A 26,579-nucleotide genomic window follows, 5' to 3' on the forward strand; every position below is an offset into this window, starting at 1 on the left:
GTAATACTCTGTTAGTTTGTTCATAACAGCAACCAAGAAAAGGGCAGAGGAAAAAAAGACAGGTGGTGGTCCTGCACCCCCTCGTCAACAAGTTGGTTAAGTAAATAATACCCTCACGGGAAAATCGATATCTCTCTATGAGCACACTGTCGCGCTGAGCTAAAGGATCCTGTCTATCCCGCAATATACGCTGAATTCTGAGGACTCTCCTTATCAATCTTGCACCTTCCGCAATGGGTTGCTCGCGTATACGGACAGGACATGGCTGCGACAGGCTTCCCAAATCCACCTTCGCTTTTATAGCCGTGGTCTCTCATCTTGATTACACGAAGTAATTTACAATTACTACTCTGAAATATGAATTACATCTGTAATAATCACATACATGTAATAGAATGTTAATAGTACATTTCCCTTTTTTAGGAAATGACCTGTATGTATCTGTGTGAAATCAATAAATGGATCAGGTGCTGCATTATCTTTAGTTACATTGATAATATTTATTTATGGTGAAACAGTGGTGGAATATCGCTGTTGCTTTCGTATAAATGAAGCGGACATACCTGCGTGGCCGCGATCTAATCCTGTTTACATAAAGTGAACCTGCTCCCGAGCAGGTTTACGCTTACGGCTCTGTTGCTATGGCAGCAAGTCCCGGATGAGCTTCGGGGAACCGACTGATCCAGGATCACGCGAAATCGTCAACAATCTAATCCGGCTAACCTACTTAGCGAGGTACGAAGAACGGACCCCAGGGTCAGCATTAATGCGAGCATCACTGATGATGATGTAAACAAGCATAACAAGACAACATCAAAAAAAGTTTTTTCCAGTTTAAACTATGTTACCGGAGGTTACGAAAAAGACGGCAGCTCAGTGTCTGGACCTCGTGTACATGTTTTGACACCATCCTGGTTTCTGATATGATTGAGTCCACATGCTGTCTGAATACTGAAACCAACAAGTATTAGTTTTCAGATTTGAACCAGATCTCAAGATTACTATGAATCAAGTCTTTCCAACTTGGTCTTGAGGGAACGTCTTTCTGTTTTTTTGGCTCAGTATGGCACATTTCAAAACGTTTTACAAACGTAAACACTCCATTTTAATGTCATTTGATGATCTCTTATTTTTAATCAGATACTGGCATTTAATGATTTCCAAAACACTGCATGGCTCTTTTATTTACATTTTCACATCAGTGGGAACAAACGGAGAGCAGTGTTCAGTGACCTCTGACCTTTACTGACACAAACGCCTCCAGATTCTGGCCAATGACGGGTCCAGCTTCATAAATCAGCCTCCCTGTCATGGGCTACATCCACACGTACCCGGGTATTTTTGAAAATGCAGATTTTTCTATGCGTTTGCACCTTTCGTCCACACGTAAACGGCGTTTTTGGTCACTGAAAACGGAGATTTTTAAAAACTCCGGCCAGGGTGGATATTTTTGAAAACTCAGTTTTTGCATTTATGTGTGGACTAGAAAAATGGAGAAAACGCAGCGTCAAAGGTGTGCGCCTTTTTTGACGTCACACTGTGCGCCACGTTATTGTTTCGGTGAAATGAATTTCTACAATACTGTTACTGTTAATTCTACTCTCTGCAGTGTTTAAATGCTTACATATACACACAGTTACTGTCCCTCCACACATACGACTCTGTTCTGCTTCTATGCCCCAGCTTTGTTTACTTTTTCCCACCAAGGCTTCTAGACTTCTGATTGGTCAACATTTCTACAGGTTAGGAATATATCGCCACCTGTTGCTTTGGCATGTTCATAGCAGCGTTTTTCTTCATTTCTGCCTTTACGTGTGGACGGGATTATTTTTTAAAACGAAAACGGAAAATCTCCGTTTTCAAAAATACCCGTGTACGTGTGGACGTAGCCATGGATGCCAGGATTTTATTCCAACACCCGAGACATCAGCCAAAGTCATTTCACTGCAGTGGAAATAATTTGGACCACTTTTGACTCTTTTTGACATTAGACTGAACAGGCAAAGAGTGACATTACTAAAGGATGATGCAGGTTAGCTCAAGTTACTACAAGTAGGTGAAGAGTAAAGTGCTTAGTTTAAATAGTAGCTATTTTGAGGTCTTTAAGCTACACTGTATTGCCAAAGGTTTTTACTCAGTCATCCAAATGATTGCGTTCAGGTGTTTCAATCACTTCCATGTCCACAGGTGTATAGAATCAAGCATCAAGGCATGTAGACTGCTTCTACAAACATTTGTCAATGAATGGGTCGCTCACAGAAGCTCAGTGAATTCCAGCGTGGTACTATGATAGGAGCTCACCAGTGCAACAAGTCCAGCTTTGAAATTTCCTGAATACTAAATATTCCACAGTCAGCTGTTAGTGGTATTATAACAAAGTGGAAATGACAGCAACTCTGCCATGAAGTGGTAGGCCATGTAAACTCAAAGTGGGGTCAATGGGTGCTGAGGCACATAGAGTGCACGTCCAAGCTTCATGTGCCCCTCAGATTAGCTCTAGTGATGTGTCGGTCGCGAACGAAATGGCTCTTAGAGCCAGTGTTGCCAATTCCTCAGTAAGGAAAATCGCTATTGGCCACCGCATATATTTATATATAAACATATATAAATAAAACCACTTCTTTTTTTTACATTAGTAATTCCTTTTGTAAATAATTAAATATTATTGTTAATAATAAATTAATTAAAGCAACAAAACAACCTGAAGAGTCAGTTCGGAGCCGAAACAGACGGTTCTCTAAAAAGAGCTAGAAATCCCATCACTAATTAGCTCCAGGGCAGTGCATAGAGAACTTTATTGAATTGGTTTCCATGGTGACCAGCTGTATCCAACCCTTCCATTACCAAAGTGTTCACTGTTCTGTGTGCAGATGTGTTCTCTGGAGTGATCAGTGTTGGGGAGTAACGTAATACATGTACCGCCGTTACGTATTTAAAATACAAAATATGTGTAACTGTATTCCGTTACAGTTACCGTTTAAAAAGGTGGTATTCAGAATACAGTTACTTTGTTGAAATAAATGGATTACACTGCGGTACTTTCCTGTTTCATTTTGTCGCGGGTCAGGACTGTTTGGGTTTTGTTTGACAGCTACGCTCTTTGTTCCAGGCGGCAGCGTTACGGTTGCCATGGTTACAGGGCGACGCTCTCTCTCTGCGACTGTGTGTTTCCTGGGTGAGAGAGCGCCTTTTCGTTGTTGTTGTTGTTGTTGTGCTAAGCTAACAGGCAGAACGCTACAAGCATAGCTCTAAAGAATGTAGCATCATGGGCAGTGTAGTCCGTGTTGCAGGGAGAATGGACTGCCATACACGTTATGTGTCTGTGAGTGCGAGGAGGGAGAAAAAGGGGAGTGGAAAGGTACGAGTTGTCATCGAGGAAAAATGGGAGCTGGAAGCATGTAAATATAATAATAACCACTTCAGCCAAGAAGAGTGCCTGACGAGCCCAGCTGTAAGTAAGCTATTAAGACTCGACTGTACACCGTGTTCGTGTTTTCCTCCGAAAACAATAAGTTCCGTTGGAGCAGTCTTTCAACGCCTCTCTCTGTCTTTCGCAAGAAAAGTTGACCCACACAACAAAGTTAAGCTATTTTTCGGCTACGAGCCGACAGGGACCCCGGCGTATTAGTCAGAGGTCCCTTTACTACAGTTCAGAGTCGCGGACCTTCAGTAACAGTAATAAATCACACAGCAATAGTACATTCACGTTGTTGTAAAAAGCATGATAATATATTAAGTAATCCAAAGTATTCAGAATATGTTACTGTCATTGAGTAACGTAACGGAATACGTTACAGAATACATTCTGGGGCATGTATTCTGTATTCTGTAATGGAATACATTTTAAAAGTAACCTTCCCAACACTGGGAGTGATGAATCACACGTCTCCATCTGGCAATCCGATGGGCAAGTCAGGGTTTGGCGTTTGAGAGGAGAACAGTACTTGTCTGACTTTACTGTGCCAAGTGTAAAGTTTGTTGGATTATGGTGGAGGGTTGTTTTTCAGGAGTTGGTTAGTTTCAGTGAAAGGAATTCATGATGCTTCAGCACACCAAGATATCTTGGAGAAGTTCATGCTCCCAGCTTTGTGGGAAGAGTTTGGGGACCATCCCTTTCTACTAATATCTTTAGTTCCTGTAAGTAGCAGCATTTTGGATGACCCTGAGGTCAGTAAGGACTGGACTAGTTTTGGGTATCTCTTTGAGTCTGGATGTTTCTCTGGATGTTTTTTTATTGCTAACATTATTCAGGTACCCAGGAGAAATCTCAGTGTTTAAGGCAGAGTGACTGTGTACCTGTTTTCTGCTTGTAGATGGTGTGAAAACCTCTGTGACTATATCCTCCCCTTTAGAGGTGATTTATATTGTAAGGTCAAAACCCTCCAATAACACAGAGAAAATCATAGTCATGAACTATTGATCATTGTGATTGCTTAGTTGAAGGCCTTACTGATAAGTCAGACATTGGATCCGAGTTAATTATTGGAAACAAAGCCATCATGGGTCCTTGAGAGACTGCACCAACTCCCAGCTGCACATAACCAGACCCAGACTATGTGGTCATTTTCAGTATTTTATGATGTGACTAACTCTGATCTTTCCCCATAACTTAAACAATTCATGAAAAGGTAAAAATGTTTCTGATTCAAGAAATATTACGGTCAGTGGGAGTCCTAGCAGTCTCTGCAAATAAATGCCGACCTGTTGAGCTCCCGCTGAAGGTCCTGCATGTAGTGATGACACTGAGCGTAGTATGTGGCCTGAGCTTCAGCGAAGTCCTGCAAACAGCGCAGGTGGTTGAGCTGGTGGGAAAAGAAAGGAGATGATTTACTCAACAGGGGTGAAGGACACCAAAGATTTTATAAATCATCATGCACCTTTTACAGCCAGTTTTCCCACTCATGGATGAAGATGGGACTGAAATATTTAGCTCTAGAAATGACCACTGACAGTCAAACAGTAGAATCAAAGCTGTACAGTCACCATTTACTGCCCAGCTTTGTGCCATGATTAAAGGCACAAAAATGCTTTAATCATGGCGGCCTGATAATATTCCACAGGATGCTTAGATTCACAGCATTACAGTAGGATAGACACATTAAAAGAGTCCCCCTGTGTGTTTTAGTCACGGCTCTTTTTTTTTTTTTTAACTTTTGATTATAAGGAAAATGTATACTGCATAAACTGGTAATGGTTCAAAAGGAAAATGGTTATGTTGGAAGGGCATGCTGGGAAAAATATCGCTTGTGTTTCCCTGTCGTCTGTGCAAAACAGCGGTGAACCCGTAGACGTTAACTGTGCAACAGCTTTTTTTTTCAGTGAGTGTCTTATCGAGCAGTCAGCCGGCATTTTAAATTATGCTTAATGAGTGTCGCACACCTGAGAGATGAAGCTGTGATGATACTGAAACATTGTTACCACCGATGTGTTTCGTATGTTTCCACTCATACTGTAATACTGAGACATATCTACAAGCTGGTCGTCTGGAAACAATGAGGTGTGAGTGTGTTTGTGTTAGTGAGAGGGTGTGTATGTGTGTGTACTGGTTTAGAAGTCTTTGTGAAAATTGGCATGCCACAATACTTGTGGGGACAAAATGCCCGTCCGCACGAATTTGAAGGCATTTTTGAGGCTCAAAATGTGGTTTTAGTTTCAGGGTTACAGTTAGTTTATGATCAGGTTTATGCTAAGGGTTAGGGTAAGTGGCTAGAGAAAGCATTATGTCAATTAGATGTCCACACCAAGATATGAAAACAAGTGTGTGTGTGTGTGTGTGTGTGTGTGTGTGTGTGTGTGTGTGTGTGTGTGTGTGTGTACTTTTATTAAAAATAAACACATATATTACAATATAAACACACAGACACAAAGATGACGTCAGGCCACTGAAATGCTCCCAAACTCCCACACAAACCTCTCCGCCTGAAGGGTGGGCTCACATAAAAGTTTCTCAGCACCATCGACTGGATAAAAATCCAGACAGTTCAAAAGTTTTCTAAAGCCTGCCAGCTTCGTTGATGTGTAAACATGTGTAAACATCAACAAAGCTTTATCTGGCACCTAAAAGCTGTCTGCCTTCATGCATTTCATTTCAAGCTTATTTAAAACCAATTTAAGATCACCGTGAGAATAACATGATTTGGTTCCCATGTGTTCATCTGCAATATTTTGACAAAAACATTGAAGTGATTTACACCGCCAGGCCTTTAACAGGAGCCCAGTGGGGTGACTGGCCTGCGGTGACTCACATGTGTGCTGCTGATGCCTTCAAGCAGCAGCCTGGTGACCTCAGCCTGGCGATCGAACTCCGTCTGGGCTACGCGAAGCTCGTGTTCTGCCTGGAAAACAAGATGAGAGGAAGGAAGGAAGCTGACAACACGAGTCATGCTTTAAATCTAGAGAGCGCTTCCTGCTGGTGACGGTACTCACTTTGTCCACTTCCTCACTGAGCAGCTGAGACGAGTGTGGCAAGGACAGAAAGAAAGAAAAAGTCACACACAAAGACACAACTAAATCTACATTAGGGCTTTAGTTTCACACAGGGAAGGGGGAAAGCAGCCATCAGGGTAGATTTAAGGTGGATTTAAAGTAATTTTTATTGGCAATTTTTAGGCACAAACTATGGAAGAAAAGTATACTTTAATTAAGTTTATTTAGCCCACTTAACTTTAACTTCTATCTTCTCAGAACATCCCATCTTTTACTTGGGGTCGAGCCTGCATTACATTGCATTACATACCAAAACAAAAATTTATTTCAGTTACTTAGCGAGACGCAGTAGGACTCTGAGGATTTTTGCAGGTTTTAAATGTTCCCATGTTGGAAAATAATGCTCAAGTTTCATCATCCAGCACACAGAGCTATAAAAAGATGCCAAGGCAGGAATCTCCGTTTGTAAATAAGACTGGTGGGTGGGGTTATCCTGTGCTGTGGGAGAAGTGAGATGGATTACAAAGGGAAAGGATAAAATCGTGTGAGTCACCTTCCAAATGAGAAACAACAAATTGCTTTTTGTTGTTTGCATTGAAAGCAGAAATCACAGGGGAAACCCCGCTGCTGAACAATTCCACTACAGAAATGAAACATTTAAATCAAATAAAAGCAGTTTTTTGTTTGTGTTAGTAATGCCAAACCCTGCATTAACGACCTTTACACACTTTGCTTTACAAACACTTTTTGGTTCGTTGGGATCTGGTCTCCCTGTGAAATGATCCCAAATTCATGCCCTTCTACCCGGGCTATGACGACAGCATGCGATATAAACTGTGCTAATGTTTATAATTAAGACTCAAACGCATCATTTCATTGAGTGAACCTGAGTTACAGGAGATGCTGAGTAAAGGGAAAGCATGACCTCAAATGCACTGTAAACACAGCGATGACGCGCCTCTTGCAGCTGCTGCTGAACTTCACACGACCTTTACTCTGCATTCTGCAGATGCTGAAGACTGGAGGAACTAGTGTGGAGCTGCGCCCCCCGGTGGTAAACATGCAGTATTGTAGCAGGGAGGGAGCATCTTTCGCTTTGAAAAGACTTTATGGACAGATACTTCATGTTTAACCATCCTAAATGTAGATGTGTATCCCTGTGTGCAGGTTTATACTAGTTTATGTGAAAAATTGTGAGTTCTTTGGTCTTCACGATGCAGTTTGTTCTCTAATGTTCCTCTGAGGCTGTCACAGAACCGTGTTCTGTATTTAGACTGAGATTAAAGGACATACTCTGGACTCTGTTTATTTATTAGACGACCTCAGGGGCCTGAATACATACGCAGGCCACACAGATTTTTATTTGTAAAACATTTTGAACAACGTGTTGGTCTGAATGTGAAAAATTTAAAGAGGCTATGATATTTTTTTTTTTAAAACACTGCATGTCTGTTATAATGTTATTAACATTAAAATAAAAAATTCCCCTGTCCATTTGGGATGAATGAAACGGTAACCTTGAGGCTCTTTTTGTGAATAAAAGGTACGGTCCTTCCTATCTTGTGTCACACAAAGAATACAATTTATTGCATTTCTCCAGCTTCACAGATTTTTATAAAGTTAATTTATTTCCCAAATTTACCAGAAAAGTCTCCAGTGGAAACTGTGTGACATCTCTTTGGTCTAGTTTGCTGATTCAATCTGCTAAAGTAATCAGTGAATTTCCTAAAATCTGATCTTCTGAGAGTGTCCTAACCGATGCCTAGTTTATCTCTGTGTTCTGTGCGCTCTAAAAATAACAAAGGGAGGGAACAAAACAACTTTGAATTCTAAACAGGGGGGGAAATAACCATGAAACACCCTAAAAAACATGTCTTTTCTACCCAAACTACTAAACAAACACGGGACTTCTAGTCTCTCCACGTGTCCAACCTTCCTCTGCTCTGACACGACCGGGTCGGGCTCCACGTCCCAGCTCTCCCAGCCGCTCTGCAGCTGGTTTAATGAAACCACAGAGGGGGTCAAAAAATCAAAAATAAATAAAAAATCATACGCTGCATAAACACTGTAACTGTCTGAAATAACATAACAGATTATTTCCTGTCACATACATTTCCAGCACTAATATTAAACACGGCCAATAAATAACAACATGAAGGTATAACCTCAGGTTTCAGTCGACTCTAAACCAGGTATTTGAAGCTCCAACCACTTCTGCTTAAATCAGAAGAAAGCCCTCTGAAAGGGGGAGGAGCTAAAAAGGCTTGTTTCAGACTGAGCATGAACTGAGGCTTTGCACAGAGGCTCTTTAAGGATATTTTAATTTTATGGTAAAATAAATGGTAAATGGCCTGTATTTGTATAGCGCTTCACTAGTCCCTAAGGACCCAAAGCGCTTTACATATCCAGTCATCCACCCACTGGTGATGGCAAGCTACATTGTAGCCACAGCCACCCTGGGGCGCACTGACAGAGGCGAGGCTGCCGGACACTGGCGCCACCGGGCCCTCTGACCACCACCAGTAGGCAACAGGTGAAGTGTCTTGCCCAAGGACACAACAACCAAGACTGTCCAAGCCGGGGCTCGAACCGGCAACCTTCCGATTACAAGGCGAACTCCCAACTCTTGAGCCACGATCGTAAGTGAAGCCATAAAAATCAGGCAGGTTACAAATACAAGATAGTTGAATATAAAGTGACAAGGATCCCAAGGACTGTATTTATCAGGGAATGTGATTTGATCATAAAAATAATTAAGAACTTATGACTCCAATGAATTACAGTGATTTTTCAAAATAAAAGTCCATGCTTCTTCCAGGTTCTGCTGAGCGGTGTTTCTGTTTGAGCTGAAGCTGCCGTTTTTGTTTTATTTCACATGGACATACAATAAACTTCAACAAGGCCTCATTTAAAAAGCATCAGAGCCAAAACTAAACAATAATAACCATGCTCAAACATGCTTGTGTCATCTGTAACACGTCATGCACAAACACGGTTATCTCATGGCTAACACGACATGCTTGACTAAACATTCAAAACACAGCCCTGAAAGATCACTCATGCTGTGAAATCTGCAATCTGACAACTTTTTATTTTCTAGGTGTTAGCACAAAATAAAGGAGCCAGTGAAGTGTAAACTCCAGAGCCCTGATGGGTTCAGCTGAGATAAAACAAATCTCACTTTCAGATCTTTGTGTTCCTCATCTGTGCTCACAGACTTCTGTAAACAGCTTTTCTTCTGAGAAGACACGGCCAGGTTTAGATTACATGCTGTGTTGTGTTTTCATTTTTATACCTTCCTATTGTTCATCCCTGAGCTTTCTTTGAAATTATAAACGTTCCAGCAGAAGTAAAGAAATAAACTCTTGTGTTGTCCTCTAAAAACAACAGGTCAGGATCTCACTGGGTTAAAAAGCTGTCACGTGTGCGTTTCAGTCTAAAAAAAAAACAAAAAACTTTTTGAGTGCGATTTGCAGAAAAATGCTGCTCAGATTAAAAATCTGAGATCCTGGTAATGAAATTAGATTTTTTTCCCCTTTTCTGTTTATTTAATTTTCATTTAAGCAGCAACTTGTTAGTGACAGCAGCAGCCTGCAGTGTTCGCTAATACAGCTGTGGCAAAACTACATTTTGATTTGAACAGTTTTTTAATACATCTGAGAACCATTAAAAAAAACTGAAGCAGTGAAACACAAAACCTTTAGCTTATTGGGTTTCCTTTTCTCAAGCAAGCAAAAAAAAAAAAGAATACATAAATAATAATAATAAAAAAGAATAATAAATAGTATTTCTGCCCATTATTGGGAAATTCTATTTTACAGTAGCTGAAATCATATTGATAGCAAGACTGGTAGCAGAAGCAGTAGCAGCACTAATAACAGTAGCAGTACTAGTATCAGGGGAGTGATAGTTCATTTCCGTTTTATTTCACCACAATAACAGCGGCCTTGACGTTCTTTACACTGTAAATTAAAGACACATTAATACGGAGAAACCCCAACAATCAGATCACCCACCATGAGCAACACTTTGGCGAGAGTGGGAAGGAAAAACTCCCTTTTAATAGGAAGAAACCTCCATCAGAACAAGGCTTGTTTCATTGTTGTTATTATCATTATCATTAATAACAATAATGATAATAATAATAATAATAATTTAAAACTAAGAGAGTAAATCAGACTTTTACGTTTCTGCACCTACATTATGGATACAATTGATTTCATTTGGCTTTTTTCTGTTTGTCAATGTAACCTTTGTGTAACCTGATGAGTCATTAATTATAAATTCATATTTAATGTGACAGAATGGCTGTTTTTTTAATGACGGCTCACTTTCCTCACCTCAGGCTATTTTTGTTTATTTGACTAGTGAGGTTGCTTTCTCAAAAAGAAAATAAATAAAAATACAATTAAAAATCCATTTTCATATATTTCCAACATATGCAGAAATTGTTGCATTTTGGGGTTTTTTTTTTAGAAAAATCATACGGCTGTTTTTCCCCCACTGTCCTCACTTCCGGTTCACTTTGTTCATTTGTGATTGCCATGAAATTAGTATATTTTAATATAAAAAGAAAGAAAAACTAAATTTTTGATAATAAGTAAAACCAAAGAAAATACATAAACAGGTTGATGGTAAATGGAAACCCGGTTGTTAAACAAGCCTGTGTTAACAGCTTCAGCTGCCAGTCAGACTTAAAGATGCTGCTGTTAGCTTCTTATGGAGTTGTTTGCATATGACATGTTAAAAATGCAGTTTCTTGATTGTCATGTGAGCCATGAGCTCTGCGGTGCTGCTCGTTTCTCTTACCGCTGATGCACTGGCAGAAAGAACATAATTTCGAGGCCGAGTCTCCTGAAAATCAGGTGTAGCCTACAGCAAAGGAGAGCAAGGAGGAGGAAACAAACACAGGTTGTCATGCAGTTACAAACCGTGAGCAGACAAAGAAAAACATGTTAGCAGGAAGCACAAAGCAACCACAACGAGAGCGGATCATTGAGCCTGAAGCTGGAAGCATCCACAGCGTTTAACCTGTGACTCCTGCTGACCCCAAAGAGATGTCACAGTGAATAATTTATCTCCTTTTAAAGCTGCTGTGTGGTTTTATTTTTTAAAGTTTACTAAAAGGACACTTTTGATTTGATTTTTTTTTCACAAACAGAGGAAGGTCTGATCATGCTGGTAGATTTTTCTTCCACTTTAAAAATTTTGTGTTTTATTGGAAATAGAAGTTTTTCAGCTTCTATAATTTTAGAAATCCTATCGTCCTCCATGAAAAACCTCATTCATGCCTGTAATTCTCTACAGGTGTGTCTTGAAAACTCATCTGTAGTTTGTCCAAAATACTGCTGCTCATCTTTTAACAGGTGTTAGAAACATGATCACATCACTGCGGTTTTAGCAGGTTTACACCGACTCTACCTCTGTTCAGGTTTCTAGATTTAAAGCAGCTAAAGTTCCTCTGAGTGCTGAGGTCTCGAGTTGAAGCCCTGAGACTCTGGAATAACCTGAAACTCCATATTTGTGCTGGAGATTCTTTTAAATCCTGTCTTCAAACTCACTTCGTTTACCTTTGCTTTAAATTAAGTTTCACGTTGAGTCCCATCTGGCTTTTTCTTTTTTATCTTGTAGTGTCTTTTTTTAGCTTGTTGTAAGTTAAATTTATTGTTTGTTTTCACGACTTACTTTATAATATTTATTTATTGGTCTATGGTCTTTTCTTGTTTGTTTTAAACTAACTTGTAAAGAACTTCCATCAACTTTGTTGCTTTTAAATATGCTGTAGAAATAAAATTGAACTTAAAGTATCTTGTGTTAAAATATCTGAATTACTAACATCAATGACATTGATTGGATTGATTGGACCTTCCATTTTTAAGCTTAAATATGTTTTGTGGCCCCATTAAGATTTTTGAGGATCAAAAATCCCCATAAAATGTCTCTTGTGATGTAAAAGATTATTAATCCCTGTCATAAATCTACTACTGAAGGGCTCATTTGATCGGAGTAAACCGGTACTGATGTTTTGTTTTGTGACACGGGCGCCCCCTGCTGTTCCTGATTCAGAGTTGTTGGTACCACAGGCGTCTGAGATAGCTCACCAGCATCAACTAATATCAGGTTTACCGTGTTTGTTTTCTTACATTCCTGCATGCATAGGATAATCTGAGGTAGCTGTGTTAGATTAAATCACTTTAAAATCAATGCGATGGTGAACAGATGAACTCTGAAGGCTCCCAGTGATCACTGAACTGGACTTTAGTTCTGATAATCCGGTCATGGCTGAGACATCTGCTGCTCTACGAGTGTTAACAGAGCAGCCATCAACCCGTCTGCTAACGAGGCGTCCACTGCATCTGTTGGAGTTTTTAAAGACTAAACCAAAAGACTGTTTGTAATATTTCCATGCAGAGTTGGTGCATAAAGAAGCGTTAGGAACTTTTCCTTCATGAATCTGACAAACATGCGACAAGCAGCGCAGCCAGCCAGTAAGCTCTCCAACATGTCAGAGGTGAATCTGCACACATGCACTCTGAACATGTGACCAAAACAAGAACAAAATGAGCACCTGACTGACTTCACTTAAAGCTGTCTGAGTCTGGCTGTGCTCTGATGGTTTCTGATCTTAGGGTAGAAGAAGAACTGTTGAAATTTGATCTCACCGCCGCTTTGGCTTCTGCCAGCTTGGCTTTTTTCAGGCGTGCCTTACAGATGTCCAGATCCAGCCGGCGATTCTCCAGCAGCCGCCTCTCTTTCTGCACGAGGAAGAAAAATGATTCATTCAGGAACAACCGCGAGGATCAAACCTGCAGCAAACCTGTGCAACACATCATCACCCTGAAGACCTCCAGCAGCGAGTACATCACTCTGACTCTGAGTTCAGGATTTGTGTTTTGATCACCATTTTATTTTTACTGATATTCTTTCCCTTCTTTATCTTTGCGTTAGGAACATTTTCTTCTTTCTTTCAGCTTCCCGCTTTATTTTGGTAAGCACTTTTTCCTATGTATTGCTTTCCTTTCCCACTTTCCCTTTCCCAGTCACTCTTTTTTTGTGGAAAAAGTCATGAGGTTAGGGAAAAATGTGAAGAAGAACTGGTCAGGACAGAGGAAAGGAGAGGTTTGCTGCTCAGAGAGCCTGACTGCTCTCAATACGATACGATATTATCACAAATCACAATATGATATTACTGCGATTTTTAACATTTTGAGACTTGCTGAGATTTCCAATAAGTGCAAATTACAAGTTAAACTTTGTCAGTAGTTTAACTTTGTCCAAATTCTCACTTCAGGTATGCTTGAGATCATCATGCATGCCAACGCTGTCACTGAAACCTACTCATCTGTTATTGCAGCTGTGTAAAGGTCAGAGTTCAGCTGCGGTTTTAAAGGTTCAAACATATCAGCAGGTTATGGCATTAAATGAAAAACACACTATTAATGAACATTTTCATGATATTCACCACACAGCCATGTTGACTGTTTGTTTTTTAGTGATGGGATTTCCGGCTCTTTTTAGAGAGCCGGCTCTTTCGACTCCCAACCGGCTCTTCAGGTTGTTTTGTTGCTTTCATTAATTTATTATTAACAACAATATGAAATTATGCACAAAAGGAATTACTAATCTAAAAAAACGTGGTTTTATTTATATATAAATATATACGGTGGCCCCTAGAGACAAGGCACACGCAAACTCCAAAACACATTCCTAGAGTTAACTGAACTTCCTAAACAGAGCTACCTAGATCACTTAAATAACACAATTGAAAGCATATGTGTATGGTTTGTGTATTTATACACAAGCACTCATATATATACAAAAAATAGAATAAAAAAATGTTCATTTACATGTTACTACCACACACCAAATCCGGTCGTTGGTACTTCCTGGCTTGTGTAGCCACCAGGTAACAAAAGCTCAACACTGCGCCCAGCATCCTAGAGCACTTCTGTTGTGTTTTGTACGTGTTTTGTCTGTAGGGGCCACCGTAAATATACTTTTATTTATTCACTCCACATAAAATGTAATAAATAAATCATATAATACAAAAACCAACTATTCACATTTCAACTTTTAACTATTTAAATTTTCAGCTTTTTCCTTTTACAAATTTAAACTGAAACAACACAAAATACCGCAAACCACAACACAATTAAATATAAATTATAATATGAAAATAAAAAGAAGATGCATATTCTCTGTCATATGGGCCTGCATGAATAAACTTTCTGAATCCTTTATCATCCGCAACTGAATATAGTTGTGGATGATTACTTTACCTTTCTAATGTGACGTTGTTGTCCCTGGCTCTCTTTCTCTCTCTTTCTCTCCCTCCCGCTCTGTTCCTGTGCTACTGTGAGCGTAATTACTGCCCCTCCCCCCTCTGCCCAGCGTAAGCACAAGGCTCGCGTGCAGAGTGAAGCGGAAAAAAGTGCGAGAGAGAGGGTGAGAGAAAGAAAAAAAAAACAAACAACCCACGGCTCGCGTCATTCACTTCAAAGAGCCGGCTCTAAGAGCAGTTTCATTCGCGACCGACACATCACTGTTGTTTTTAATGATGCTGTGAATTCTGGGACGGCACTTTCTCTTTTGCTTTCCTAAAGGATGTAATAAGGATGCTTACAGCTGCAAAGACTTCATTCCTATTTTGTATCAGCACGTCCGTATTTACATATACTACCATATTTTCATACTACACACTCACTGATATGGTCCTCCAGTCTCCCTCCAGGAAGTTGCGCAGAGGTGAGAGGAAAGTGACGGCTGAAGTGTGGAGGAACTCGCGCTCGGCTCCTCCGAGCCTCTTCTGGTATTCCGCTACTGTGATCAGGGTCTTGCCTACAGTTACAACAGCACAGCAGCACACTCAGGTTCAAACCACAGGTTTGATGGAGACAAAACAATCAAATCGGTTTTTAAATACAATTTGGACTAAAGTGTGTTTTAGCTGTTTAAGCAGCATCCACATCCACATTTTTTTTTTGTTTTCTCGAAAATGTTGTAAAATGGTGTGCTCTTTAACTGCTAACAGAAAGAGAGCTGCTTCAGAGGAGCATTTAGAGCTTCATGAGTCATTAGCTGCAGCAGTGTCAGTTTCAGCTGCAGGTCCACTCACCGTATGGCGTGTCTGAACCGAATTCGATGGCGGCGTCCAGCATGTACTGACCCAGCAGCTCCGCGTTGGTCGTCCTGGAGGGAAGCTTCTTGTCCAGCTTGTCATAGATGAACTCCTCGATCCGAGCACCTGGATACAAGGTGATAAAAAGACAACTGTGACCAACACATTAAAAGGAATATCCCACACTGTTTATTATCCTACATTTAAGAGTCCAATTGTATGAAAGGTGTTATTAATCTCTCTGAACAAAGAGAGTTTAACAAAAGGTAATTTGCTGTCATTTTTGTCTTGAATTTATCCATAGTTTACTCTTAATACCAAAGGTTATCTTTGCTTCTAAAATAAGTTTTTTTTAAATGGGGAAACATTCCTCCAAATTCCTCTGATACGCTATGTGTAAACACCAGTTCACTGCAGATGCTTAATCTTCAGTTAATCTTCAGTAAGTGCAGACATGTTGGCGGTTCTGAAAAACATTCACTTATGCACAGATGTAACCTTGGTTATTAATAATTCAAGCTGCATCAGAGCTGGCAGGAGGTGGTTGGGGTCGGTGGTGGGCGTGTACAGCTCTTGAAGCGTTTTTTAGTGGGAACCCACTAGTGTCATAATCTTCTATCTGATATTTTATCTGACATTGCCACATAAGTGGTCTTCCTATGGTATCACATTTATGTTTCTCTGGGACCAGAATTGCAACTGACCAATCCCACCAACAGGGCTATCCAGGGGTAGGAGTGGATCGGCGTCTTTGATCATTAAATATTGGCAGCAAGATCAAAGCTGCAGCCCAATGTTCCGTTCAGCTAATGAAAGTATAGCCTTTGCTTTCCATGGCAGCTGGATCACAAATGGATCTGTAATCTAGACTTCAACCTGTTTTTAACGACAGCATATAACAGCAGATAAATGTTGTGGGTGGCATCATATCTGTCGTGACATGATTGGTTGAAGTGGCCCATGAAAAGCAGTGACAGACAGATGGTTCAATCGCCTGCTAATCATTATATCAAAGAACCAGCCCTTCTCCAAATAGTTTCCAGGATGACTTCAAACCATCTGATGGGTCTGATTGGTATAATGTGTGATGGGAAATAAAAATACAAGTACATACAATTGTACCCGAGTATGGTATTTGAATCAACCAGGCCTCACGAAGGTATCAATGGCTGTATCCCATCAAAAGTTGGCAGCTGTCTTCCTGAATAGAAGGTCATTAGTAATTCAACACCTGTTTGTATCTACAAGCTCCAGTTCAGACCTTAAACAGCACAGCAGACGGTGCCTGAAGCTTAAAATGTGGGGCCGTACTGTAGGTCTGTGGTATGTGCTAGACTACAGATGTCGTCAGAAGTTTATGTGCATGAAAAACCAGAGTAATTTTGGGCTTTTAATAAACTATCTAGAGCTTTACACCACCTTGGATTGAGAGGGTACCAACCCACAACGAAGCCCCTGCTCTAAAATGAACACCGCTATTTGGCCACAATGACAATATGTGTGTTTGGAGGAGTAAATGTGAGGCTTTCCAACCTTATGCCACTACACCACCTCTCAAGCCCAAGATTACTTTGACATTCCTGCCCATGATGAGTTTATGGAAACTTTTGACCACAGCTATGTATGTATAATCTGTAGTCACATCACAATGCTGAGGAGGCTTTTTACACAAAGCACTCTGGGAAACAAGGCCAAGACTTACCAGTGTGGTCAACTGAAGCATGGAGGGTACAAAATACACAGGTCAAAGGTTAGGCATTACTCCCAAAAACCCAATCATGTTCACGTTTAACTATAGAAGCTTCTAAAAGGCACATTTCCAGAGAAAGTTCCCAAAACACCCAGGAACTAACGTCCAGGAACCTTCCCCAGGGTAAAGGTTCCTCCAGCAAGTTAAACTGATTAAACTAAAATTAATTTGGGAAATTGTCTCAAATTCTGACCTAACAACCTCAGAAGCTTCGACTTTCTTGTTAGTCCAAACACAAAATCCCCCTGGCTAATTATTTTCAATTACTGTCAGACACTAAAAACAAATCCTGCTTTTAGTAGTGGTTTCTCAGAAATGTAGAGCATTAAAAAATTGCAAGATTAAAAAGCTTTTATACATGACCACTTAGCATTAGTTGTTAACACGGGAAGGTTGTCAATCTTCAGAAAATACTAGCTCCTGAGCAAAGACTTATTACATATACAGTTCAACAAAAGGGGAAAGGGGGAAATAATCTATCGCTGGAATTCGGGAACTTCTGGTGGAAATGATAGAGCTCAACCGGTTTCTGCTTCCCAGGGAAATTTCTTTAGTAGAAACCTTAACTTTTAGTTTCAAAGCTTAATGTTACTGAGCAACAATTAGCAAAACACGTATGAACAGATCTTTTGTCAACAAGTTTAAGAACTACATCTTCTTTAAACCCCGTGCGCAGAGTTGAAGATGCGACTTTATACAGGGAGTGCAGAATTATTAGGCAAGTTGTATTTTTGAGGAATCATTTTATTATTGAACAACAACCATGTTCTCAATGAACCCAAAAAACTCATTAATATCAAAGCTGAATGTTTTTGGAAGTAGTTTTTAGTTTGATTTTAGTTTTAGCTATTTTAGGGGGATATCTGTGTGCAGGTGACTATTACTGTGCATAATTATTAGGAAACTTAACAAAAAACAAATATATACCCATTTGAATTATTTATTTTTACCAGTGAAACCAATATAACATCTCCACATTCACAAATATACATTTCTGACATTCAAAAACAAAACAAAAACAAATCAGCGACCAATATAGCCACCTTTCTTTGCAAGGACACTCAAAAGCCTGCCATCCATGGATTCTGTCAGTGTTTTGATCTGTTCACCATCAACATTGCCTGCAGCAGCAACCACAGCCTCCCAGACACTGTTCAGAGAGGTGTACTGTTTTCCCTCCTTGTAAATCTCACATGTGATGATGGACCAGGTTCTCAATGGGGTTCAGATCAGGTGAACAAGGAGGCCATGTCATTAGTTTTTCTTCTTTTATACCCTTTCTTGCCAGCCACGCTGTGGAGTACTTGGACGCGTGTGATGGAGCATTGTCCTGCATTAAAATCACGTTTTTCTTGAAGGATGCAGACTTCTTCCTGTACCACTGCTTGAAGAAGGTGTCTTCCAGAAACTGGCAGTAGGACTGGGAGTTGAGCTTGACTCCATCCTCAACCCGAAAAGGCCCCACAAGCTCATCTTTGATGATACCAGCCCAAACCAGTACTCCACCTCCACCTTGCTGGCGTCTGAGTCGGACTGGAGCTCTCTGCCCTTTACCAATCCAGCCACGGGCCCATCCATCTGGCCCATCAAGACTCACTCTCATTTCATCAGTCCATAAAACCTTAGAAAAACCAGTCTTGAGATATTTCTTGGCCCAGTCTTGACGTTTCAGCTTGTGTGTCTTGTTCAGTGGTGGTCGTCTTTCAGCCTTTCTTACCATGGCCATGTCTCTGAGTATTGCACACCTTGTGCTTTTGGGCACTCCAGTGATGTTGCAGCTCTGAAATATGGCCAAACTGGTGGCAAGTGGCATCTTGGCAGCTGCACGCTTGACTTTTCTCAGTTCATGGGCAGTTATTTTGTGCCTTGGTTTTTCCACACGCTTCTTGCGACCCTGTTGACTATTTTGAATGAAACGCTTGATTGTTCGATGATCACGCTTCAGAAGCTTTGCAATTTTGAGACTGCTGCATCCCTCTGCAAGATATCTCACTATTTTTGACTTTTCTGAGCCTGTCAAGTCCTTCTTTTGACCCATTTTGCCAAAGGAAAGGACGTTGCCTAATAATTATGCACACCTGATATAGGGTGTTGATGTCATTAGACCACACCCCTTCTCATTACAGAGATGCACATCACCTAATATGCTTAATTGGTACTAGGCTTTAGAGCCTATACAGCTTGGAGTAAGACAACATGCATGAAGAGGATGATGTGGACAAAATACTCATTTGCCTAATAATTCTGCACTCCCTGTATATGTAGGGGAACTTCTGCGATGTATAGAACTTACTTGGATTGGGCTGCAGTAGCACCTCTGTTTGTTTTAAGATCTTTTCAGTCCAATTCTTGGTGGAGTCGGCACGAGTGATCAGGTTCTCCAAGTGTGGATCCAACTCAGTCTTCTCAGCCTGGCCAAGCTTCTCTTCTGTGAACTAAGAGTGAAAAGCCACAGGTAGATGACACTGATAACAGGCAAACAAGCTCTAGAAGAACAACGACTGTATGAATCTAAACCAGGTCATCCACTGCCCATCACCACACAGTTCTAGTGCCGGTTTGGATTATGAAAACCAGCTGATATTTTGACAGTTTTGAGAGTTGATCATCACATAGCATTTTTACAGAAGTTGGGGTAACTTCATGGGGAATATTCTGATCTGCATCTGCCAAAAGCTTTGTAGGGGTCCAATAGCCACTTCAACATCATTCCAACTTTGCTGGCACCAATTGTTTTTTTGGTGGAATCCATTCTCGTTTGGGCCACGGGCCCACGTAGGTGGAGAGGGACTGCATGGGGCTGATGTTTGGAGCTTTGAGTGAACATCTCAACAGTTATTGCATAGATTTCTATGGAATACTATATCAGAATCAGAATCAGAAAGGGTTTTATTGCCAAATGTTGAGCAGGTTTACAACATTAGGAAATTGCTGCGGTGCTTCAGTGCAAACATACTGTCATAAATTACGCTTAAATAGACATGAAAATAAAAATAAGAATAAGAATTAAAAGTGCTAAGTAGATAGATATATACATGATATATACATGAGTGCAGGTGGTGATCAGTGCCAAACATGGAATGATGCAGTGAACACAGCGTACATATCGTAAAATCTCTAATAATGCTTAATCTGTGATCATATTAGAAGAAGTGCGACATAATCAACAAGTCACAGATTGAATTACTTACTTAACAGAATGAATTATCTACCAACAAACCACCAAATCAATAGAGTTTGTCACTGTTCGGTTGGCATTCCCAAGATTAAAAGGTAATCCTTGACTAAGTCCAAAGGTTCTCTTCATCTACTTCAAAAGGATGTTCATTAAAAAAAAAAAAAAAGGATCACATGGCATTTTAGTTTTTATTTATACAGAAATTACAGAAAATCTCAAAGGTTTTACAAACCAATGTGAAAATATCTTAATTTTTAAAGTTGTCCTCATGCTCTTCATCCACCGTTTACTCGATCTTTATGATCGCAATTCTATAATAATCAGAACAAACCCATCATATTTTAAGACCCAGACAAATTATCTTAAACCTCAGTTTCTAACTTACACATAAGTTTTTATTCTCACTAACTGGAACTTTGAAGCATGTCTTATGCAATCAAAGATGAGAAGGCCCAGTTCTGCTCTCTAATAACTGAGGCCAAAGATCACCATCTGTGGTATCAGGCCGGGCTGTCAGATGATTTCTTTCATTCAAATCTGACTGACATACAGCGACGGCGGCCAGCTGGACTTCAGAGGCAGGCTGAGGAATTCACCGTCACTGTCACCAAGCAGCAGGGAGAAGCTCTGACTGACAGCAGCTTCATGGGCCAGATCGGTTCTTTAAAAGGCAAAAGTACTGGCAGGTATTCAGGAGCTCTACGATGGACAGTCTCTTATTCAGGGCTGGATTACTGGACTCCACTTAGGGCCTTAGGGACTGTAAAAGCCGTAGGTCCACCAAGTTTTAATTAATTTGTGGGTATTTAATTAACCGTTCCCATCCTTTACAGCAGAGCAATTTAAGGACTATGCAAAATACATTAACTCAGCACTTTGCAATTTCTAGTTTTATATCTCTTGGAGTTATATCTTTTATGCACCATGGGTGGCTTGGGATGAAACAGAATTTCTGTATACTGTGTATACTGCTGTATTGACAATAAAGCTTTTGAATCTTGAATCTTGAAGAGTCAAACTGGGATAAATTTGAGTGTTTATCCAAATACAAAATTTAATCTAACGGTCTTTAAATTTGCTTATTAAGTTTTTTGCTTGGTCACTGGCACCACTAAAACACAACATCCAGTACTGTAGTTGCATTGTGTCAAAATCTGCACCCAGACGCAGCACCCAGAAACGGCCCTAACCAATCTGGCGCCCTAGGCAAGATTTTAGGTGGCGCCCCCCTACATCAGCAGTGTAGTGTAATGTTGTAACAAATAATATTTCTATTAAATAAGCTTTACTTTGCATTTTAATTAACGTGGGATTATTTTTTGTATTTAGAAATAATAGTACCAACTTTTTTTTTTTTTTTTTCAACATTTGTGGCACTGGCGTGGCGCCCCCTGATGGACGGCGCCCTTAGCATTTGCCTATACGGCCTATGCCACGGGCCGGCCCTGGCAGCACCAACCACAAAGAGACACAGAACAACGACTGAGTCTCTTTCTCTCCCTCTCTCTCTTAGTGTCTCACTAATGGTTGGTCAGACTTTTCAAGTCAGTGTGCAGGAACCCTTTCACTCCCAGTCCGTGAGTCATATATGACACGTGTAGACATGTAAAATACAGAAACAGTTAATGGTTTTCTGGTGTTGTGCAGAGCTGTTTTTTGTTTGTTTTTTATCCCGCTTCCTGCCTTCATTGGTTTCCTGTGTTTTCCCACAATGCACTTGGACAACCTCCAGGAAAGCAGTCTGACCTTGTTGCATTCATGGGTTCATTTTTTCCAATAGGAGCAGCAGTGTGCAGAATAAACCAGTTAATATGCTTCACTGGACTTTTCTCCTTTTATTGATTAATATTATTCTTAAATGATTTAAAATACATTATTTTAATCTTTGAATTATACTGTGAACATTCATGTTTGGTGAAGTCAGAAGAGCCTCTGTCTGGATAGGATGAAGTGTCACTCTTCAAATAAAGAAATCTTTAACAGCATAATAACTTAGCAATAAATTCAATGATTTCTGACTAGAAACCCCCCCCCCCCCCCAGAAAAAATGCATTCATGCATTGTTCATGCATTGGTCAGACCACAAGTTTTTAAGCTCATGGACAACATCCAGCTCTAACTGCAGAGTTGGTGTGACGTGGATCCATGTTCAGGATTTTAACAGAAACAGTGAAAATAAGCAGCTGTTGTGCTCGACTTGCTCAGAAACAATGAGGCAACTTGTTGAATTTTTGTTGCGTCATTGAGGCTTTTATGCAGATTAAATTCTATCCACAATGTTCAACAATATTATACAGAAGACCCTGTTTTTATGTGGCCCTTGATGTGATCCCAAACCGACTTCAGCCTTTAATGAAAGTCAGTTTGACCTCCTGCACTGTAGACTATTGTCTTTACAGGTGACAGACAACTGCAACTCACCCACTAATGCCCAAAGGGGATCCCAAGAACCCAGCTCTTAGTCTACGCAGCACTAAATGAACTTGGGTATAGATGCATGTGAATTTACTTGCGACAAATGGGAACTAAACAAAGTGAAGTAGCTTTCAGTTTTCATGCTCTCCAGCTGTGGAACAAACATCCTGAAAATATGGTGAGTTAGTTTGAAACAGGGCTTAAAAACTTGACTCTTTGAAGTGCCCTCATTTTTTTTTTTACTTTAATCTTATATTTGCTTCTTACTGTAACAATTCAATGTATCCTGATTATAACGTTTTAAATACAGTTTTGATGTCTTCTCTTTCTTTGTTGAGTGAGATGGGAGACCTTTTTAAGCTTTTAATAAAAAGTATCATATGGCTGCCGAATTTCTTACTGAAGCCTAAAGATCCAGTATTGTTCTGCTCATTACCTGACTCGTAGCACAGACTTTATCAATGAATTTCCAATTTTTCGAATGAGGTTTGGTGTACAAGTTCTCGAGAGTGAAGGATTTAATGCTGTTTACTGCTGGTGAGCCAGATAAATGAATGAATCTCTATGTTGGGGAGTTGGAGGGGAGCAGGACAGAGTCTGCTGGAGTCACATGGGTGATGCACCCGATCACAGCCATCAATAATGGATCGAGGCTAGACAAACCTTTATCGGCTTACACGCAGCGGGCCGCTCGGTCTGCATGGAAAACACGCCACACAAATACACTCCGTTATACCCACAGACCTCACGAAGAAAACGCAAGGCTTCAGCTGCTTTCATCGAGCTCCAGGCCCAACGGGATGCAGTGAGAGCCTAGCAGTAAATCGGTCCACACATCACCGCCTGCAGCTGGAGGGAGGTCCGGTCTTACCTGCACTGCCCGGGTGAAGAAGACCCCCGCATCAGAAGCCAGTTTTTTCACGTTGAAGTCCATGATGGAGGCGAGCGGAGGCGAGCATACAGGCGGGGCTGTGCTGAGTGTCCCCGCAGAGGGAATCCTCCGGATCAGCTGAGCAGCAGGAACAGGAGGAAGAGGAGGAGGATGAGGAGGACTGATGTCAGGGACTGTAATCCGCTTCGTGCACGATCGGAAATCTGCTCACCGCCCTGCGCTTAAAGAGACACCGCACCGGGCTGCAAGTCACGACTCCTCCGGTTCCCCTGCAGCGGTACTGAATCTCCACATGACCTCCCCTGACACCTTTACCGGCAGCTGAGTACAAAAGCACTGCGGAAATATCACAAATCTGCATTAAAAAACGCATTCAAAGCGGACCTGTCTGCTTTTCATGTCTTCTCCAGTCACATCCATCATTCAGGGGCGTTTCTACGGTTTTTTGATGGGGTGGCTGCAGACAAAACACCAAAACCTGCAGTCCCTCTAGTGTCCACTAGTGGCTCTTAACAGTGAGCTGGTCCCCATGTTAAAGTATCCAAATAAATATGTTTACGGATATATCATTTAGTTCAGACCTTGCCACAGTGTGGGGCCCGCCCCCCAGGGGGGGGGGGGGGGGCAGAGCCATGGCAGGGGGGGCACGGTATGAAAGGGGGGGGGGGGGGGGGACAAAACGCTTGGACACTGCTAGCACGGGGCGCCTACAAAAACGCAAAGCAGGAGATTAAGCATAGCTGATTATGTTTCCAAACCAACTTCATTCCAAGCCAAAGACTAGAAAATATGGTGAAGCATGTCTTCCCTTTGGTCTCCCCTGCAGCATTGGTTTCCCCTTCATTGGGTGCACATGCTGGGCTGTTTAAATCACGGACAAACAGTATCCCACATTCTTGATTTTTAGAATGTCAGAACTACTCCTGACATTTTGGAGATGTTAGCTCTTTATACAGTAAAGTTACAGTGAGAACATTTTTCTTGTAAAACAAAGGGGGGCCTAGCAAAAAGAGTTTGGAAACCACTGATTTAGTTGAAAGCAGGTGAAGACTGAAATGTCTGCCTGTATATTTCAGATTGAGATCAAATACATATAAAATGCAGAGTTTTTTAACTTGCAAAAGGTAAATACTTAAGAAGTGTGCACATATACTCTTAGCACTGGATCCCAGGCCTGGAGAAATGGGGAGGGCTGCATCAGGAATACAGCAAGTTTTAGCCAATGGTCATTATTTAAATCTTAAGGTACAGACAGACGAACTTTACATTACTGTATTTGAAGGTGGTACAATCACAGCAGTTTTTGACTGTGTAAAATATTTTTGTTTGTTTGAATTTCAGTCCTCTGATAAAGATGATTTAATGCTGATTTATTTATTTTTTAATAAAAAATTAATTTGTTATAATAGATTTGTAAGGAGTTGCTAATGTCACATATAAGGCAAGCTTCTTTTTCTTGGGCAGACAAAATGCCCCTATTACTGAATTGCAGTTTGTTATCTACATGAGGAAAGGCCCTCGAATTTGGACTGTTCTAAATCAGTGGTCCCCAACCACCAGTCCGTGAGGCGTTTGGTACCGGGTATGAAATTCATGGTTTTAAGGGGTTTTATCGTTAACTCTGTTTCCCTGGCTCTTTTCCCGTGTGTTATGAAGAAATCCTTTTTTTATTTATTTTTTTATTTTGTTGTATTTATCCGTGACACCTTAAAGACCAGTCCGTGAAAATATTGTCAGACATAAAAGGGTCTGTGGCGCAAAAAAGGTTGAGGACCGCTGGTCTAAATGTTTGAGGATTTAAAACAAACAAACAAACAAGCAAAGAAAAAAAAAAAACACATTATTTTTTAAACCACTCCATCTTTATTGCTTTGTCATATTTTTACACCGATGTCCTGGAACTACTGTGATCAGGAAAACGTGGAACTCCAAACTGTCTGGATCCAAAGTTCTTCACTTCAGTTTGGACTAAACTTATCAGCAGTTACAAAACAAAATGAGAACAGAGTGTGGACAAACAGGAAACCTAGTGGATGAAATCTGAAAGGCTTTGCCACACAGCAGTTCTCTCTCTCTCTGTTTTTTTTTATTATTATTATCAGTACATACATCTTCATAAATAAAGAACAGTTAAACCCAAAGAATAATGTTGTGTCCAGAAAGCATAAATGGAGACATTCAATGAACAGAACAGGCGACTGAGAAAGAAGATCTGTGCGACTCTAAAGAGCTTTGATCATGCATCAAGTCCTCCTCATATTCAACTTCCACACACACTGAATCATCATGATCATAATGGTGACCGTGAGAAAGCAACAGAGACCTGCACCAATCTGATCCCTGAAATCACACAAAGAAAAACTGTACACGAGAACCAGGAAGCGCGTTTGGTTGGAAAACCGACGCGGCTGATATGAAGTAGCTTAAATCCATCAGTCAGGCACCGCTCATGAGCATGAGGACTGTAACGTTAAACCACAGGAAACAGGACAGCTGGTGATGTGTTCCTTCACTGGCGTCATCTGGGAGGGAAGCCCAGCGTCAGAAGCCTGGTGAATCAAACTGCACTCCAACTAAATCCTGTTAACAGCATCAGCGCCGCTTTCACCCCATGAAGTGAAGACAGTACTTAATCCCTGTTCCTCCAGCCCCGCGCAGGCAATTTATTAAAGTGGCATCAAATCAATTCTGAGAATTAACGAATCACTGACGTAAAACTGCATTCAAAGAATAAATAAGTGTTTGGGGGCATTACATAAGGTTTAAAAAGAGGAGCCGAGGAAGGGCGATTATCCTCAGA

General features: G+C 40.7%; 1 protein-coding gene across 5 annotated transcripts in view; it reads right to left on the bottom strand.

Annotated features, from left to right (window-relative positions):
* The window catches only part of sh3glb2b (SH3-domain GRB2-like endophilin B2b), a 62,785-nt gene extending 38,546 nt beyond the window's left edge, over positions 1–24,239 (bottom strand). The window contains exons 1-10 of one of the 5 annotated variants that reach the window (XM_026174594.2): positions 23,759–24,239; positions 19,588–19,729; positions 15,542–15,670; positions 15,131–15,264; positions 13,089–13,181; positions 11,236–11,298; positions 8,359–8,421; positions 6,427–6,450; positions 6,246–6,335; positions 4,702–4,802 (exon numbers count right to left, since the gene is read on the bottom strand). In XM_026174594.2, the coding sequence (XP_026030379.1) occupies positions 4,702–4,802; positions 6,246–6,335; positions 6,427–6,450; positions 8,359–8,421; positions 11,236–11,298; positions 13,089–13,181; positions 15,131–15,264; positions 15,542–15,670; positions 19,588–19,729; positions 23,759–23,821 (902 nt within the window). In that variant the 5' untranslated portion in view covers positions 23,822–24,239. The remainder of the gene's footprint in view (positions 1–4,701; positions 4,803–6,245; positions 6,336–6,426; positions 6,451–8,358; positions 8,422–11,235; positions 11,299–13,088; positions 13,182–15,130; positions 15,265–15,541; positions 15,671–19,587; positions 19,730–23,758) is intronic. The other 4 variants (XM_026174589.2, XM_080303651.1, XM_080303650.1 and 1 more) reach the window with 4 other exon arrangements.
* Positions 24,240–26,579: the final 2,340 nt, after the last annotated feature.

The sequence above is a fragment of the Astatotilapia calliptera genome, chromosome 7, assembly GCF_964374335.1.
Source record: "Astatotilapia calliptera chromosome 7, fAstCal68.1, whole genome shotgun sequence".
Taxonomy (NCBI): Eukaryota; Metazoa; Chordata; class Actinopteri; order Cichliformes; family Cichlidae; genus Astatotilapia; species Astatotilapia calliptera.